This window comes from Maylandia zebra, linkage group LG23 (assembly GCF_041146795.1).
Source record: "Maylandia zebra isolate NMK-2024a linkage group LG23, Mzebra_GT3a, whole genome shotgun sequence".
NCBI lineage: Eukaryota > Metazoa > Chordata > Actinopteri > Cichliformes > Cichlidae > Maylandia > Maylandia zebra.
Genome location: NC_135188.1, coordinates 6,880,726 through 6,899,720, shown reverse-complemented (window position 1 = coordinate 6,899,720; position 18,995 = coordinate 6,880,726). Strand labels below are relative to the sequence as shown.

The window sequence follows — 18,995 nt, the reverse complement described above, 5'->3', positions numbered from 1 at the left end:
ACCCCCGGGCCACGAAACACCCAAAAAGTTGGGGAACGCTGGTCTAGAGAACACTGGTTAGCTAATGCTGTCGTCAAGTAGCCTATCACTAGCAAACAAACAGCAAGCCAAGTGAGGAACATATGTATAATGCTTACCGTTTATTAAAGGAAAGTATCCTAAATTGACTTCAAATTCGGCGGACAGGCGGCGGTTTCTCGCTTCTTCACTTGTATTTCGAAATACTCGAAGGCGGGTATTTCGAAGTCGCAAAGGAATGACGTCACAAGAAGGTGATTGGTCACTTGCAATGTTGAACCTGGAACAACATTAATTATGATGATGTGGGAACAACGCTGACACGAGGAAATCAGATCGTCCCAATTTTAGACTGATGTGGGCCAAAGCCTAGCATAGCCTGTAACGTTATTATGACGGACACATTTTATGAGTGAACTTGAATTTAAGTGACTTACAGGTTTCTTTGAAAAATACTTTCTTATATCCAGGTCCTTCCTTTTTGCTGCAAATCTCTCCTCCTTGCAGGCCCTCGCAGCGCAGGCTTGCCGCTGCTAAAACTAAACAGAGCTCCCTGAAAGGCACAGCCAATCACATTGGCCATATTTGTCACATGACGTAGGACTCCAGTAGAGAACGTAATTTAACTCTTTCTGTACCGTTAGGTGAATGAGACGCTGACAGATCGTTTTTTTTTTTTCTTTCTATCGGGTTGTTTTTCTTTACTCGAAGAGATCAAATTATTGGTGGGGACAATTCAATAATCGCTCGATGTTGGTAGGGACACGTCCCTTCCGTCCATGCCAAATCTACGCCCTTGCAGTGGTGTTTAACTGATTGTGTTTGTCCTCTGTTCACTTGTAGCAGGACAGATGAAGAGAAGATATGGAGTTGATATACAATCTTCTCGGCTTGGAGTGGATAGATGGCAAAATTATTTTAATATTTTTGACTGTTTCTCTACTGTTGACAGATTTTCTGAAGAACAGAGTGCCAAAAAACTTTCCTCCTGGACCCTGGGCTCTTCCTTTCATTGGTGACCTTCATCGTATCCAATCTACCAGACTCCACCTGCAGTTAACAGAGGTATGAGTCCATTCCTAAATAAAAAGTTATTATATTATAATAAAATTAAAAAACATTTGAAATTGAAAAAAAAACCCTTCTTTCAACCATACAGATTTCACCTGCAGCTCACTGACTAATAATAAAAGCAGAAAAATAATGTGAAAGGAAACAAACATGTGAAATGAATCACTGGAGTGCAAGGAGGCATAATTTACACCGAAGTAGACAGAGTCGTTATTTAGCTAGCATGAGGCTTGAAGGAACTGTATCATGTTTAAGGATATATATATATATATATATATATATATATATATATATATATATATATATATATATATATATATATATATATATATATATCTGGATGGGTGCAAACTGCATTTCGTTGCTCTGTACATGTGTATTTGCAATGACAATGAAGTTGAATTCTATTCTATTCTATATTTAGCAAACTTTTTAAATCAAATGTACACCAGTATATCTTGCATTAGAAATGAAACTGAATTAGTCCATTTAAATAAATGGAATAATTGTACATTTACGTCAATGGGCAATAATCTTTAATAGTTTTTTAGTTTCTTTCTTTGAGGTTTGGACTGTTGGTTTAACCAAAAAAAAATTATCATTATCATTTTCTTGCTTGGAAATTGTTATTTACTTTTTATCTTAGTTTTTTGTTTGTTTGTTTGTTTGTTTTTTACTAAAATTCTACTGAGAAGTGAAATGATTGAGAAATACTTTGTATTTGTATTGCATTTGGCTTCCTCCCGTGCCCATGAGGGTAAAGTGAAGGGTTCAATAAACCTAAGAGGTTCATTGAACCCTTCACTGAACTGGTATTTATTGCTCACAAGTTTAGCTATTTAACTGAATATTAACTTAACGGCCTCATTACAGGTAGGCTAACACCTGATATAGTGACATTTTCATAACTATAGGAACTTGTCTTAATGCCAAAGCTGTTCTGAATTCCCCACTCTGCTGAATGCAGAATAAGGATATTTTATTAATCTCAGAAGAAATTAACTGTGGCCTACTAGCTTACAGCAGTTCTGATATTAAGTAAAAAACAACAAAAACCTTTTCTTATATAAATTGCAAAATATGAATATATATAATATATACTACTCCTACTTTCATCTCCGTAATAATAACCGCCTTCGTCCCTCACTCACTCCACACAGTACCACCATACTTGTCAATGCTCTTGTCACATCTCGTTTAGATTACTGTAATTCTCTTCTCTATGGTCTACCTCATAAATCCCTCCATAAATTGCAGTTAGTTCAAAATACAGCTGCTTGTATTATTTCCAGAACTAGATCCACTGAACATATAACACAGCTCCATTGGCTTCCAATTCACCTCCGTGTCAATTTCAAGATCCTGCTTCTCACTTTCAAAGCGCTTCATAACCTAGCTCCTCCATATCTATCCGATCTTCTCCATACATACTCACCCCCGTACACCCCGCTCTTCTTCAGCTTCCCTTCTGTCAGTTCCACCTGCTCACCTGACTACCATTGGACTCAGAGCCTTTAGTTGTTTTGCCCCAAGACTTTGGAATGCACTTCCACTTGTTCTCCGGACCACACACTGTCTCACCACTTTTAAATCACGTCTCAAAACTCATCTATTTAGAATTGCATACACCTGATCTGTCTTAGTCCATTTTTACCTGCTCAGTTTTTATACTTGCCTTCATACGTTTATGACTGTTTATGTCGAAATTTTATTTTACCATGTTTATTATATATACATATATTTTTTAATGTTTTTTTATGGTATTGTTAACGTGTTATTGTAAGGTGACCTTGATTATTATTATCATTATTATTATTATTATTATTATTATTATTATTATTATATATAGCCTCCTCAGAATGTATCATGCTCCAAAAACAACAATATACTGTCTGTGTTCAGTTTGCAGAGAAATATGGAAACATTTTCAGCCTTCGACTCTTTGGTGGTAGGATTGTGGTCGTTCATGGCTACAAACTTGTGAAAGAAGCCCTGGTTCACCAAGGAGAAGACTTCGTGGATCGCCCAATTATACCCATATTTGAATCAATTATTGGGAATAAAGGTAGTGTTGGCATTTTCCCTCCAAAATTCCAAAAACTTGGTTGAACTGATCACATCAGGTCTAATTTAATTTTTATTTCCAAAAGGTCTTGTGTTGTCAAATGGTTATCCCTGGAAGCAACAGACGAGATTTGTTCTTCACACATTCAGGAACTTTGGTCTGGAGAATAAGACCCTGGAGTCATCCATCCAGCAGGAGTGCCAGTATCTCACAGAGGCTTTCACAGATCAGCAAGGCACAAAGAAAAAAAAACAATATAGTTACATGTTATCTATGTTTAGTATGTGTGTTTATAAAATTTAAATATAATTCACCATTGCTGACATGTTTATAAGGTTCACAGTACTAAAGCACATGGCCTAAAAAGTTTCTTTAATAATGGTCCCACTTTTCTTTACCTGTAGCTCATCACCTGATTTATGCTTTAACAAGGAGTTCTAATCAGAGGCCAAACATTAAAAACAGCACCCACTCTGTTTCTCCACTTGTTGACATGCATTATATCCTGTTCATTTGATTTTAGTTTCATTGATATAGCTCCAATTCTTTGTTAAGATTCACAATTATTTGCTGAAATGTTCTGAAACACTCGGGACATTTCCCTAATCCTTTACACCAAAGTCTATTTGACACCCTTGGGTAAGAGTTGGAGGTGCATTTCACTTGCAATTTTCAAGGTCCCCTTTGTTCCCAACTATGTATTTGAATTTTAATTTAATTAATTAATTTTTTTAATTTCATGAATGTGTTTTTTCTCCTCATTTTGCAGGCAGACCCTTTAATGCTAAGAACCTGATTAATAATGCAGTCTCAAACATCATCTGCTGTTTGGTGTTCGGCAATCGATTTGAGTACACTGACAAGCAATTCCAGTATATTCTCCAGACAATGAATGACGTTGTTCAATTACATGGAAATTTGACAGTACGGGTGAGTGCATGTTATTCACACATTCATGTACTTCTAGTTACAGTCTCAGGCTTGGATGTAAATGTGTGCTTAATCAATTTTCATATCTATCTGCTGTGATGCACACTTGGCGGTTTTTCACCACTGTGCATTACAAGTGAAATACACTCCAGAAAGGATTATTTACTGAATGTGGATCTACAATACAGCAGTATCAGATTTACCCATCGCCTGTAAAAGCCAAACAGAACCAATTCACCCATTCATTTTCTAACATTTCCTGGTTAGATACAGTAAGGGCAACAGTTTAAGCAGAGCTGCTTGTTGCTATTATAAAACCAATCACACCGTGATGATGAGTGTAAATCCTAATGAATGAAGCCTTAGCTTGACACCCCTGACTTCTAGCCTTATTAATTCATACTTCCACACAAACAGCTCAAAAATATGGAGCGCCAGGACTGCCATAATGAATTAATTAAATACACCATTAAATAATTAATTAAATGTGGCAATAATTAATTAAAATTGGAATTAATTAATTAAATAAATAGTTATGACACATGTAATTAATTAATTATTGACACATTTAATTAATTATTTATGTATTTCACATTTTAATTAATTATTGACACATTTAATTAATTAGGGGACATGGGAGAAAAAAAATTAAGACGGACTTTTGCGAGATCTCGCAAAACATTTGCAAGATCTCACAAAACTAACTCGGGATCTCTCAAAACTTTCTCGCGAAAGTTGAATTCCAACAATGGCGGCAGCTACTTAGTTGTAATATTACTCTTTCTGGGTCACAAAATACACTTTTAAGATATTTTGAGGCGTGAATGTAGTTGTGTAAATGTCAGATACCTGCTCGGTTTACAAGACATCACATATTTGCAAAAGTGCTCCGACATTTTTGGAGATCTGACACCCACTAGCTCGAAGCTAACGAGAGGTCTAGACCTACTACAGCCGGGAGGAACACCGCTTTCCCGGCACATCGTGCCTCGACCTCCCAGTCGGCTTCGAGCTGGCAGCCTCCGAAGAATGCGGCTAAAACTTTTGCGAGATCTCGCAATACTTTTACGAGATCCCGAGTTTGTTTTGCGAGATCTCGCAAAAGTCCGTCTTAATTTTTTTTTCTCCCATGTCCCCTGCGGGGCTCCGTAATTATTGACACATTTAATTAATTATTTAATGATATATTTATTTATTTCATTTTGGCAGTCCTGGCGCCTATGGAACGCCAGGACTGCCATAATGAATTAATTAAATGCACCATTAAATAATTAATTAAATGTGTCAATAATTAATTAAAATTGGAATTAATTAATTAAATAAATAGTTATGACACATGTAATTAATTAATTATTGACACATTTAATTAATTATTTAATGATATATTTATTTATTTCATTTTGGCAGTCCTGGCGCCTGGCTCTCATCTTTTTTTTTTTTTTTTGTGTCCCGTTTGGATCTATAGCCATCAGAATTGTTGTCTTGAGGCCAAGAAAGATGCCAAGCGGATTTATTTTACCAAGTGGATCATCATGGCCTTGCCATATTGGTCCATTTGATTGACCTTTATTATAATTATGAATTTATTTTATTTTCAGTTGCAAACGGGACAGACATAACTGTGGGATAGGACAGGGGGAAAGAATGAAAGAAAACCAAAGGGGAGAAGAGACGGTGAGAAGGGGGGGAAGAGAGAAAAAAACAAAAAAAACAAAAAAAACCTCCTGGGTCACCTGTATGGAGAAAAAAAACCCAGAGGAGACAGCAAACAACAAAGAGCAACATAATAATAGAAAAAAAAAGCACCATCACAATAAACTAGCTAGCCATAGATATCAATAGTTACTAAATAATAAACGATATTGTGCAACACTCAAGATAGACAATGCACAGTGTGCTTTGAGGCAGCAGCCAAGAAAGCTGTAGTCCGCGTCTGTGAATATCCATGTGTACACCTGTGTGCATACCTGTGTGGATCAGCATGCTTGCATTCCAAAGGTTTCTCCATGTAAAGATCTGCTAGGGAGTGTGGGGAGCCACAGCCCTGTCCTTTATGGTATCAAGCAGGTATGGAGGAGATCAAAACTCCAGACATCCAGAGGCCCCCAGAACACAAGAGACCAAGGAAGACCCACAGAGGGGCAGCTGCGCCACTGTCCCAGTAAGAGCTAAGAGCCTGGCTCTCATCTTGAAATAATTTTATCTGTCAGCCTCACCCATCAAACTCAGGGGGCGGGGTTAACGCTGATCGAGTCAAAACCATTGCTTTGGCCTGGTGGCCATTGTTTCTAGCACACAACAACCGGCATGTGGAAGCTAACAGAACTGAACTTTGAAAAACCCTGTTTGTTTGTCACCAAATACCGTTTTAATATTTTTTTAGCCGAGAATGTAGTGGTTTAATCTTCATGTGTCTGGTCGGTTTGTCAAGATAAAGCCTCTTTGCAAAAGTGCTTCGATGATTTCGGAGATGTCTGCCCAGTCTCACGGCAAAGCGTGGGATAGACCCGCTCGCCTCGCAAGCAATCCCACCGACAAAGCGCAGGCCCCGGTACACAGCTGTAGTAACCCCCGCTGACTTCTTTTACTGAGGTTATATTTATCGGTGTTTTATTTCCTGATGTTCTTATGTGTCCTACGTGTTTCAGTCGCCAATTCTGAATTATAACTAACATTAAAAACATGTTTAAGGAGGAGAGAGAGCAAATAAATCTGTTTAACATCTGATCTTTGGGTTTTTGTTCAGTAATCAGCGTGACCTGTGTATAAATGCTTAAAAGAGATAACGTTGGTGTTTCTGTCATGTAGTAACTGCTGGCTTTAACTGTACAAAGGTTGTTCGACACTATGAAACACATACAGACTTCATGATGTTCGGCTAATATTTTTATTGTGAATATTAATCATGAGGGTAAACGGCCCTGTACACCACGGAGCGAGGTCAGCATATCCACGATATCCTCAGCTCCATGAGTTAGCACAGAGTTTCTCAGCTGACTATCTAACTGCCAACTATTCCAGAGACGTGAAAATATACAGCATAAAGAAAAGTGTAAGAGACTCAGCAGCAGATTAGAATAACAATTATACATTTAATAAATCACCAAATGAATCCAAGAAACGAGCAAACCTGTTCCGACAATTTGAGTTTGTATTCCTTCAGCTGCAGACTCGCTGCTGCTTAAATGTTTCAAAAGGAAGATTAGATATAAACAAACGTCAAACATAGACTCAGTCTGCCTTCACATTTGATATGAGGCCAGCACGTATAGTGGCTGTGTCCTGTTTTAAGATCATACGTGTAAAATTGTTGTCTGACTTCTGTCGATCCAGCCGCTCAGAGTCCGTGGTTACCATGGTTACTGCATAAGCAGCTATAATGTTAACAGCTGGCACTGAGGAAACCTACCGGCAGCATGGGTGTTTATGTTTTTCATTGCAAAAGAACTGTCTGAATGGTTAAGTTAACTTGGATAAATTATAGTTAAGGAGTATCACAGATAACGCCCACGTGAGCTGTGTGACTGTTCACCACTACACTGAAATCAGTAGGCTATTACTGAAATACATGTGCTATATCATAAACTGTGATATAAATAGGGAGGTCCTATTAACATGTTAAGTTTTAAAGGACACCTTCCTGCCTTTAGTCTCCTTCATGAGCAGTATTAGTTTTCTTCTAACATCCAGAAGTCTGCACCATGTGTTTCATAGTTTGTAACAAGCCTTTGACAGGTAAACATAACATGACCGAAAAAGCAGAAGAAAAAAAAAAGAGAGAGAGAGAGTGTTGACATATAAAGAGAAAATGATCTCAATTATGGAGACAGGCAAATGGTTCATTTATGTTTGATGTGTGTTTATTCCTCCCTAAATATCATCGGTGAAGTTTGCCATGCACGTCAGATTTTCCTGCGCATTTTTATACCTCTGCCAACAGAGAGAGAGAAAAAATCACATTCTAACAGACAGCTGGTGCTTAGAATACAGTTGAATAACTATTAAAAAACAGATGATATTTAGATGATAGTTCAGTCTAACACATGTGCCAGTGAACCATTAAACGTCTGTGAAACTATGCAGTTATGAAACGTAACTTTAACCTCAGCCAAACCGATTTGCTCAGTTGTAAATAAAACAGCGAAGTAAACGTGACCCGACAGACAGAACCTGAGTGAATGAAGTCCAGCGTTTAACCACTGAGAGCTAAAACTCAGCTGAGGTTTCAAAGCTGTGTGCCGGTGATTGGACATCAGCCGCTGATGAAGCTGGTTCGCCTATAAAGTGCTCTGTAAGGAAACAAGCTCCAGCAGCTCTGCGCTCGGGGAAAACACTATATTTACTTATCTTGTGCAGAAAAATGCGCTGACATTGCTTTATATCGAGCACCGGCTGCCCAGTTAAACTGTGACTATCACCAGGTAACGTAGGCGTGTTTCTTGAATTAGCAGCAGGTGTTAAACAGCTGACAGGTGAGGAGGAGGATGCATGCAGGTAAACTGAGGGTCTGTTGAGCTGATCGCTGGTTTCGTGAGAAAAATGTCAGCTCGTTCTTTATGTTACAGAAGCACAGAGACACAAGACCAGGCGGAAAGAGACGATCGTTCGGTGAAAATGAGAATCTGCGAATGCAACATGTGGAACACGGAGAGTGGAATATGTAAACAAACCGGTTAACGTAACCCCCTGGGTGCACTCTGCATGCTAATTGTTAGCAGAGCTAGTGAAATCTCTGAAAACATCTGAGCACTTTTGAAAACATGTTCTATGTTGACAACCTGACCAGACATATGGCGCGACATTCGCGGCTAAAACACTGTTAAAAGTGTAGCAGATAAAATTATTTCAAGATGAGAGCCAGGCGCCAGGACTGCCAAAATGAAAAAAATAAATATATCATTAAATAATTAATTAAATGTGTCAATAATTAATTAAATGTGTCAATAATTAATTAAAATGTGAAATACATAAATAATTAATTAAATGTATCATAACTATTTATTTAATTAATTAATTCCAATTTTAATTAATTATTGCCACATTTAATTAAATATTTAATGCTGTATTTAATTAATTCATTGTGGCAGTCCTGGCGCTCCATACAAAAAGACTTTTTAATAAACTTCATTGAGCCTTTTTTACTTTGACACCGAGCTGTTTACAAACATTGTGGCAGTGATATGTTTCACACTAAAATGTTCGAACCATTTTAAAAATGAAGAGAGACGGACAGGTCACAAAGCTGTGTGACTTCACTCTTAACTAAATTGGCCTTTTGTTTTCTTTGTTTTGTTTTGTTTTGGTGCATGCCCAACTTGTGCCCTGTATAGAGGTGCCATCCAATAATAAACACACTTAATATGAAAACAAACAAATGACCTACCTAATTACCTATACATAAATTAATTCAACTAAATAATTATCCCACCTTTAAGTTATTACATTAATATGGTGGCCCTGAGAGGCCAAACGCACTGCAACTTAAGAAAACACCAGCAATAACAAAAAGGCTGCAAAAGCAAACAAAGCACAACGGAAACAGGAAAAAGGAAAACACAAATAGGAAAAATGAAAACTGATTTCCAAAAGCACAAGAGAAGTTGATCTGGGGAGACAATAACCCGATGGACCAGTTGCAGGAACCAAAATATGCTAAGAATTGCGTTGGGAGACGCTTAAAAAAAGTTATTTTAAAAAAAGCATTTAAGCTCTTATAAAGAGAGTAGACCAGAAGTCCAATAACAAAATGCCACTCGGGTTCATACTGGGAGGGCCGTTCTTGCAATGATACAGCTGCAGGTTTCAAACCTAAAATTCATGAACACACAGTAATAATGATCTTTATTATTGCTTATGTTAATACGGCCAGTCAATTAGATAATCTGGTTACTGTCTTCCTGCTCTGCAGATGTACAATACAATACCCTGGCTGATGAAGTGGCTGCCTGGATCACACCAGACGATATTTATCTTGACAAAGAAATTAGTTGAATTTGTAGAAACTAGGATCAAAGAACACCAGGAAAACTTTGACCCTTCATCACCAAGAGACTACATTGACTCCTTTCTCAAAGAAATGGGAGAGGTTAGTGTTTTAATGTCTATCTCGATTTGCTTTAATGAAAAAAATTTATTCCCCTCTCGCCTCTGCAAGTAGTCTATCCTTCAAGCTCAGGTCCTCTACCAGAGGGCTGGGAGCTTAAGGGTTCTAACTCTAACTCTTCTGGACAGAGGGATCTGCTGGAGCCATTCACCTAACTTGGGAGTCACTGCACCTAGTGCTCCGATTACCACTGGGACCACTGTTACCTTCACTCTCCACCTTCTTCAGCTCTTCTCTGAGCCCCTGGCACTTCTCCAGTATTTCGTGTTCATTCTTTGAGATGTTACTGTCATTCCGTATTGGTACGTTTATCAGTACGTCTTCTGCTACATCTTCTCCTGCTTGTCTACAACTACTATGTCTGGTTGGTTAACCATCACCATTTTGTCTGTATGTATCTGGAAGTCCCACAGGTTCTTAGCTCCGTCATTCTCAACCACCCTAGGGGGTGGTCTGTCCTCAGTGTCTGCAATGTTTCCTTCTGGTAGTGTGATCCCCTCCGTTCTGACAGCCTTACCTCTCTGAGAGGATTTAGGTCTATGCAGAACATCAGTGGGGACAGTGCATCTCCTTGGTAGATCCTGTTGGTCTCTAGTGTTGTTCGCCACATCCCCGTTGAGTTCCTGATGAAGGCTCTTAGGGTCCTGTTGATCTTGCACTGTTACGGTGCACTCGGTGCAGTGACCCCGGAGCAAAGCAAGTGGCTCCGGCAGATACCAGGAACAACATCCAAGATCTCTGCACCTTCATGGGGGCGAGAGGGGAATTTAAAAAATTTTATTCTTTACTTTACAAAACGTTTTGATAAGATGGTTTGTATTTATATTGTGTACATAATCAAATATAACAATTTTCTCTTGTATCATTGATAGAAGGAAGATAAAGATTCTGGGTTTTATCTCGAAAATTTGATGGCTTGCACAATGGACCTGTTTGGTGCTGGAACTGAAACCACAACTACTACTTTAAATTGGGGACTTTTATATATGATCCACTACCCTGATATACAAGGTGTGTCAGGGTAATATCTATCAGGGATAAATATTTGTGAGCTTAGTCAACTGTGCACAACACTTATTTTCCTGTTTTCTGTGTGTGCAGAGAAAGTCCAAGCTGAGATAGATGCTGTGGTTGGTTCATCCAGGCAGCCGTCTACAAGTGACAGAGAAAACATGCCATTCACTGATGCAGTTATTCATGAAATCCAGAGAAGTGGAAATATTGCCCCACTTAACATACTTCGCGTGGCAAACAAGAACACAGCTCTGGATAAGTACTCAATCCCAAAGGTACACAATCAACCAGTAACAAATGTTTGCCAGTTAAAAAGAAAAACTCTGAGATAATCAGATGTGTCAAAGGTACATACTAATAATGGATTGCATTTATATAGCGCTTTTCTAGACACTCAAAGCACTTTACAATTCCACTATTATCCACCTTTCCCTCATCCACCTGCTGAGCTCAGTGGAAGCTCCGCCATAGCCACCACCAAACAACTGAGTTATTTTTACATTTTACACATCGGCCAGCTTCTGGCCAGTCCACAGGTTTGTAGCTTGAACCTATTCGCTGGAACGTTGAGGACAATATAATTACACAGCAAGCAAGACACGAAGTAGGCAAAGTTCTTCTTGTTACTCATGCATGAGGGAGACCTGCATGGAGCCAAGTGTCGTTCCACCACTTGACCTCCGTCAGACTCTCAGCCAGGTTCCCCATAGCACTCCTTTTATTGTGGTTACATGAATATGCATAGGGTCATTAACATATAACATCTTACATAGGTATACATGTGAACAAAGAATTGTGTGTGTGTGTGTGTGTGTGTGTGTGTGTGTGTGTGTGTGTGTGTGTGTGTGTGTGTGTGTGTGTGTGTGAGGTCAAGATGTGACCCTGTGAAGACTCCCCAAAGCTGGTGCCAGGAGTCTAGCGGGTCCATCTGAACAAAAGGCTCTTATACTTAAAAAGATGTACGTGTGTTTGCTATACCATATATCAACAAAGAGAAGATAGGACCTCTCTTATGTTCCTAGGATGTGGGTGTGCATTCACACCAAGCCTTTGTAGCCTGCTAAAGATTACACATCCTATCACTACACAATTGATTATACACCTCTAAGTGTATATGGTTAAATATTTCTAAGCATAAATGACAATCAACAATACAAAACCTAACATCCACCACCTTTCGTTGTTTATACTGTTACAAAAAAACCGAATCAACAAACACACACAAAAAAGCCCATAAAAACAAAAACACCCCATTGGCCCACCGGGCAGATGCCTGCTATGCATGATCTGATGGCCAGTCCAGCTATGGCTCCAGGAGGTTTTTAGCGTACATGATGTGATCAGCTGACCTGCTCTTCTCTGTAGATTTACATAATTACACAACAAGTGTAGATGTGTTTTTTCATCCATCCTGGCAGATGTCTATCCCCCTACACTTTATACAGAGTTGCTATAAAGTTTAAATTCAGTGAAGTAATCTAAGCATGATCATCTAAAATGCAAAGTCGCTGCTACACTTGATGTAACCTAAATCAGACCAGGAGCACCACAGCTACTGTGCACCAGTCCAACACAGTGCTTTACTGTAAATTCAGCCCTGTAATGCAAACTAACCTGTTTATCCTGGAAAAAAACTACCCAGTATTTCCATGCAACATTTGAATAGCACAAAGTTAATATAGGTTAGTTTGTTTTGCAGGACATTTTACGACAATGAAAATACATAACTTATCAAAACACATCATACACAGTTCAGAATCAGAATCAGAATCGTGTTTATTGGCCAAGTGTATGTGCAGACACATACAGGGAATTTGGTTCCGGTAGATGGTGGCTCTCAAGCACAGTAATGTAAATCACACACACACACACACACACACACACACACACACACACACACACACACACACACACACACACACACACACACACACGTGTCTATATATACACATTACACATACATACACAAAGCTGTGTAAACCAACTATAAATAACGAATCTAAACTTATATACATAAAATACAGAAATGAATGAGGTGGAATGAATACTACAAAATGTACATAAGGTGCAGCTGCAGTCTGGCAGTGGGAGCAGTGTGACAGGTCAACTGTTAAGAAGGGAGATGGCGAGGGGAAAGAAACTGTTCCTGTGTCGGGTGGTCCTGGTCTGCAGGCTTCTGTACCGTCTGCCAGAGGGCAGCAGATCAAAAAGTCTGTGTCCAGGGTGTGAGGGGTCTGTGATGATTTTCCCTGCCCGTTTCCTGGTTCTTGAGAGGTACAGATCCTGGATGGAGGGCAGGGGGGTGCCGATGATCCTTTCTGCTGCCTGTACAGTCCGCTGCAGTCTGCTCCTGTCCTGTTTAGTGGCTGCTCCATACCAGACTGTGATGGAGGAGCACAGGACAGACTCAATGACCGCAGTGTAGAACTGGATCAGCAGCTCCTGTGGAAGACTGTACTTCCCCAGTTGTCTCAGGAAGTACATCCTCTGCTGGGTCTTTTTGAGGATGGAGTTGATGTTGGTCTCCCACTTCAGGTCCTGGAAGATGGTTGTACCCAGGAACTTGAAGGTCTTCACAGTTGACACAGGGCTGTCTGGTATGGTGAGGGGGAGCAGAGTTGAGGGATGTCTCCTGAAGTCCACTGTCATCTCTACAGTCTTAAGAGTGTTCAGCTCCAGATTGTGCTGACTGCACCAGAGTACCAGCCGCTCAACTTCCTGCCGGTATGCAGACTCATCACCATCTTGAATGAGGCCAATGACAGTGGTGTCATCTGCAAACTTTAGGAGTTTGACAGCCGAGTTCTTGGAGGTGCAGTCGTTAGTGTAGAGGGAGAACAGTAGTGGTGAGAGGACACATCCTTGAGGGGCACCAATACTGAGGGACCAGGTTTCAGAGGTGATCTCCCCCAGCCTCACTTGTTGCTTTCTGTCTGTCAGGAAGCTGGTGATCCACTGACAGGTAGCTGGTGACACACTGAGCTGGGAGAGTTTGGAGGAAAGAAGTTCAGGCACAATGGTGTTAAAAGCCGAACTAAAGTCCACAAACAGGACCCTGGCATAAGTTCCTGGGCGGTCAAGATGTTGTAGGATGTAATGCAGCCCCATGTTCACTGCATCATCCACCGACCTGTTTGCCCGGTAGGCAAACTGCATAGGGTCCAGCTGGTGGCCTGTAATGTCTTTCAGATGGGCTAACACCAGTCGTTCGAAGGATTTCATGACCACAGACGTTAAGGCAACAGGTCTGTAGTCATTCAGTCCTGTGATGGTGGGTTTCTTGGGAACAGGGATGATGGTGGAGCGTTTGAAGCAGGAGGGAACTTCACACAGCTCCAGGGATCTGTTGAAGATGCGAGTAAAGATGGGAGCCAGCTGTTCAGCACAGGTTTTGAGGCAGGAGGGTGAGACGCTGTCTGGTCCGGGGGCTTTCCTGGGCTTCTGTTTCTGGAATAGTCGGCTCACATCCTGAGTGTGTATTCTGAGTTTCAGGGAGGAGGAAAGAGGGTTGAGAGGTGTGGTGGAGGTCGTTGAGTCTGGATTGGAGAGGGCGGTGGTGGTCGTTGAGTCTGGATTGGGGAGGGTGGGGGTGGTCGTTGAGTCTTGATTGGGGAGGGTGGGGGTGGTCGTTGAGGCTGGATTGGGGAGGGGGAGGGTGAAGGGGGGAGAGGTGGAAGGTGTGTTGGGGTCAATATCTGAAGCAATGTCCCTGGGGAGGGGAGGGTGGGGCATGGGAGTCTGTCCGTCTCAAACCTGCAATAGAAAGTGTTTAACTCGTTGGCCAGGTCTTTGTTTGCTTCAATAGTGGGTGGGGGGCGTCTGTAGCTGGTGATTTCCTGCAGGCCCCTCCACACTGACGCAGGGTCGTTGGCTTAGAGCCGTTCTTCCAGCTTCTGGGAGTAGATGCTTTTAGCTGCTTTGATCTCCTTGGTCAGTGTGTTCCTGGCTTGCTTGTACAGGGCCCTGTCACCACTTCTGTAGGCGTCCTCCTTTGCCTTACAAAGATGTTGGAGTTAAGGAGTGAGTTTATTGTTGTTGTATGTGCAAAAGGTCTTTGTTGGCACACACACGTCTTCACAGAAACTGATGCATGATGTCACAGGGTCCGTGAGCTCATCAAGGTTCTCAGATGCAGCTTCAAAAACAGTCCAATCAGTGGAGTCAAAACAGTCCTGCAGTTCCTGCTTTGCTGCGTTAGTCCACTTCTTCACAGTTTTGACTACAGGCTTGGCACGTTTGAGTTTTTACCTATAAACTGGAATAAGATGGACCATGCAGTGATCAGAGTGTCCCAAAGCTGCCCGGGGCACAGAGCGATAGGCATCTTTTAGAGTGGTGTAGCAGTGATCCAGTATGATGTTGTCCCTGGTGGGGCAGTCTATATGCTGTCTGTATTTAGGGAGTTCGTAGGTTAGGTTTGCTCTGTTCCAACATGTGGTTAAAATAATGACATTGCATGTAAGCTTTAAATTTTTTGTTTAAGAGTCACTGTGCAGTCTTCAGCTTTAAATCTAACCTCTATTCTTCCTCTCCTGTCGAGTTTGTCTTCCCAAATCTTTATCTCCCAGTGAAGTTAGCTCTCATTCTCTTCTCTCCCTGTGAAATCCATCAACTTGACCTTTAGCTATGAACGCACTGTGCGACAAAGTGCACACAAACAGCTTGTGTGTTTTCTGATGTTTGCTGAACTAATAGAAACTGTCTGTGAAGGTTTTTTCTCATCCGAGGTGAAACGTCTTCCAGGAAACTTAAAGAAGTCCAGACACTTTTCTTTTCAGGCTACTTAGACTGATAGAAACATTGATTTTTAAATTGCATGCAACTTAAAAAACACTCGCTTCATCCATCCTCCTTATCTGTAGCACTAGCTAGATGCTGAAGTACCACCAACACAACATACAGACACCTGCCTTATTAAAGTTCCGGCCAACTTTAACCCCTGAGTATAAACGTTATAAATGATAACACTGAACGTAAAGTAATGAGCATTTTCTGAACACGTAAGGAGTAGAAAGTACAGATATTTGTTTAAAAATGTAGGGAGTAAAGTACAAAGTTGTCAGAAGAATAAATTTTCAAATACAGATACCTGAAAACTGGACCAGGTGACCCTGAATCCTCCCTTAGTTATGTTGCAATAGACGTAGGCATGGGGGATTCCCATGATGCATTGAGTTTTTCCTTTCCAGTCTCTTTTCTCACTCACTATGTGTTAATAGACCTCTCTGCATTGAATCAAACATGTTATTAACCTCTGTCTGTCTTCCACAGCATGTCTTTATCCTGTTTTCCTTCTCTTACCCCAACCAGTCGCAGCAGATGGCCCCGCCCCTCCCTGAGCCTGGTTCTGCCGCAGGTTTCTTCCTGTTAAAAGGGAGTTTTTCCTTCCCACTGTCGCCAAAGTGCTTGCTCATAGGGGGTCATATGATTGTTGGGTTTTCTCTGTATCTATTATTGTACGATCTACTGTTCAATAAAACGCGCCTTGAGGCGACCGTTGTTGTGATTTAGCGCTATATAAATAAAATAGAATAGGATAGAATAGAATAGAATACAATTGAAAATTCTAGTTACAGTAATAAAGTTACTTTGTTACTTCCCACCTCTGGAAACAGAGCAAAGAACAGTTAAAACTCAAATATTCAGATACTCAAATACCAAGTGTTGATGCTAAAGAACTGTAGCCAATGGGAAGTTCAAATCCTGCAATTTGAACAAATGGTATTTTTCAGGGCACCAAGATCTTGGCTCCATTGCACTCTGTTCTACATGATGAGTCTATGTGGGAAACTCCACATTCCTTCAACCCTCAACACTTTCTGGACCAGGATGGAAAATTTAGGAAGAGGGAGGCCTTCATTCCCTTTTCTGCAGGTTAGTCATCAGTTGCAATCCTTTAAAACTCTGGTAAATGCTGTTTTAGGCAGAAGTTAAAAAAATGCTACATGTTGCTGCTTATGGTCAACTTTTTGTATATGTAATATTTTATTTTGATTATTTGTAGCATAATCATATTTACACTACTCAATACAGTGATAAAGTGGTGAAGTAGATACAGATTAGCAGATACTCTGCTGCTTGTTCCTTGCATTAAATTGTGTGCTTTTAAATGTTCTTGTGCTTTATTTGTTGATCTAAATGAATACATAGCTGTTATAAGCTGTGATTAGCGTGGAAACCCAGTAAATTATGTATTTCAAACATGTAGTCTTGTGTATTCTCAGGTAAACGTGTGTGTCTTGGGGAGCAGCTGGCCAGGATGGAGTTATTCCTGTTTTTCACCTCCCTGCTGCAGAGGTTTTCATTGTCTGCACCTGCTGGAGAGAAACTCAGTCTGGACTTCATTTTGGGTTTCACACGCGGTCCCAAACCTTATCGTCTGTGTGCTGTGCCACGTTAGAGCACGAGTTATCCTCAGCTGAGCATGTCTGTTTCTCTGTGCTCTCAATGACTGTCTTCTGCTATTGTTTTTGATGCAATGCATAAAGAATATCTGCTTTACTGTTCTCTCTGTCTATCTCTAGCGCTCTAGTGTAAGTAATTAATAAGTAATATATATTTTAAATTGAAATTGAACGTATTTTAATTTTGCACGATTTTTCTGAATAAATATGGACTCACAAATAAAATAATCCTGATGCAATAAAATCCACAGACCATTACAACCTCTCAAGGGAATCACCAAAACGTCGTACTTATGATATTTTCTCTGCACATTGGATTTGTTGAACCTGTAAATAATTTATTTAGAGATTATTACACATATAAAATACTTTTTTAAAATGATCACTTACCAAAAGAATGAAAATCTGAAAATAATAGCAGAAAACCAGCAAATCTTCACACAAGTCCATCTTTGAGATGATGGACTTTTGAAATTCTCTTCTTTTAGTGGACTTCTTCTTAATTTTTTTAATGGTTCTCCGTGAGAGAAGTTAAACAGCTGAGATGCCTTCCTCACCTGCATAACTAGTGGTCAGTGCACCATATTGTCCTTCCTTGTCTATGGAGATTCAGTACAGCATCTTGTAACTATTTTTTCTTACTGATACTTTGTTTATGCTTTTGTTGTTGAATCTCACGTGTAAAGGAGATTTCAATCTCAATAAATTACTTCATAAAAATACCCATTTGCTATTAGAAAAGGATACTTTTTTTAAACGAACTGCCTTTGCATTCAGTTATGTGAAAAAGATACTGGGACCTGGTATGTCAACAGCACCGCCTACAACTGCAAAGCTCTCCAGCGAGTAGTGCGGTGCTCTGAACGGATAATTGGAGGTGAGCTTCCCTCCGTCCAAGACATCTACAGGAAGCGCTGCCTGAGGAAAGCGGGGAGGATCATCAAGGACTCCAGTCACCCCAGCCATAAACTGTTCAGACTGCTTCCATCAGGAAGGAGGTTCTGCAGCATCCGGTCCCGTACCAGCAGACTGAGAGACAGCTTCTTCCATCAGGCCATCAGACTGCTGAACACTTCATAGACACCTCAGCTTCACTACTGGAACTTAAACATTATGCACTACACACTGTACAGTAATGCCACTGTTTTGCACATGTCTCAACTCTGTATATTTTTATATATTTTATTTTTTACTATTTAATTTGTAAAAATGTGTATACACACACACACATACACACACACACGTAGAAAAACATTTAGTATACACATCCAGAAATGCATACACTATTATATATTGTACATATATTTATTAGTTTCAGGTTGGCAATTCTCGTATTTTGCTCGTTTGTGTTGTTGTGTTTTGCACATCTCTGTTGCTTGTGGGGCTCGCA

The 18,995-nt window shown here is 40.2% G+C and overlaps 1 protein-coding gene across 1 annotated transcript; it reads left to right on the top strand.

Annotated features, from left to right (window-relative positions):
• The first annotated feature begins 753 nt into the window (after nucleotides 1-753).
• On the top strand, nucleotides 754-18,327 carry LOC101471484 (cytochrome P450 2J2). Its single transcript, XM_024798688.2, has 9 exons — nucleotides 754-1,083; nucleotides 2,992-3,154; nucleotides 3,240-3,389; nucleotides 3,924-4,084; nucleotides 9,993-10,169; nucleotides 11,060-11,198; nucleotides 11,289-11,476; nucleotides 16,934-17,075; nucleotides 17,426-18,327. The coding sequence occupies exons 1-9, from the start codon at nucleotides 883-885 to the stop codon at nucleotides 17,599-17,601; spliced, it is 1,497 nt and encodes a 498-aa protein (XP_024654456.1). The 5' UTR covers nucleotides 754-882; the 3' UTR covers nucleotides 17,602-18,327.
• Nucleotides 18,328-18,995: the final 668 nt, after the last annotated feature.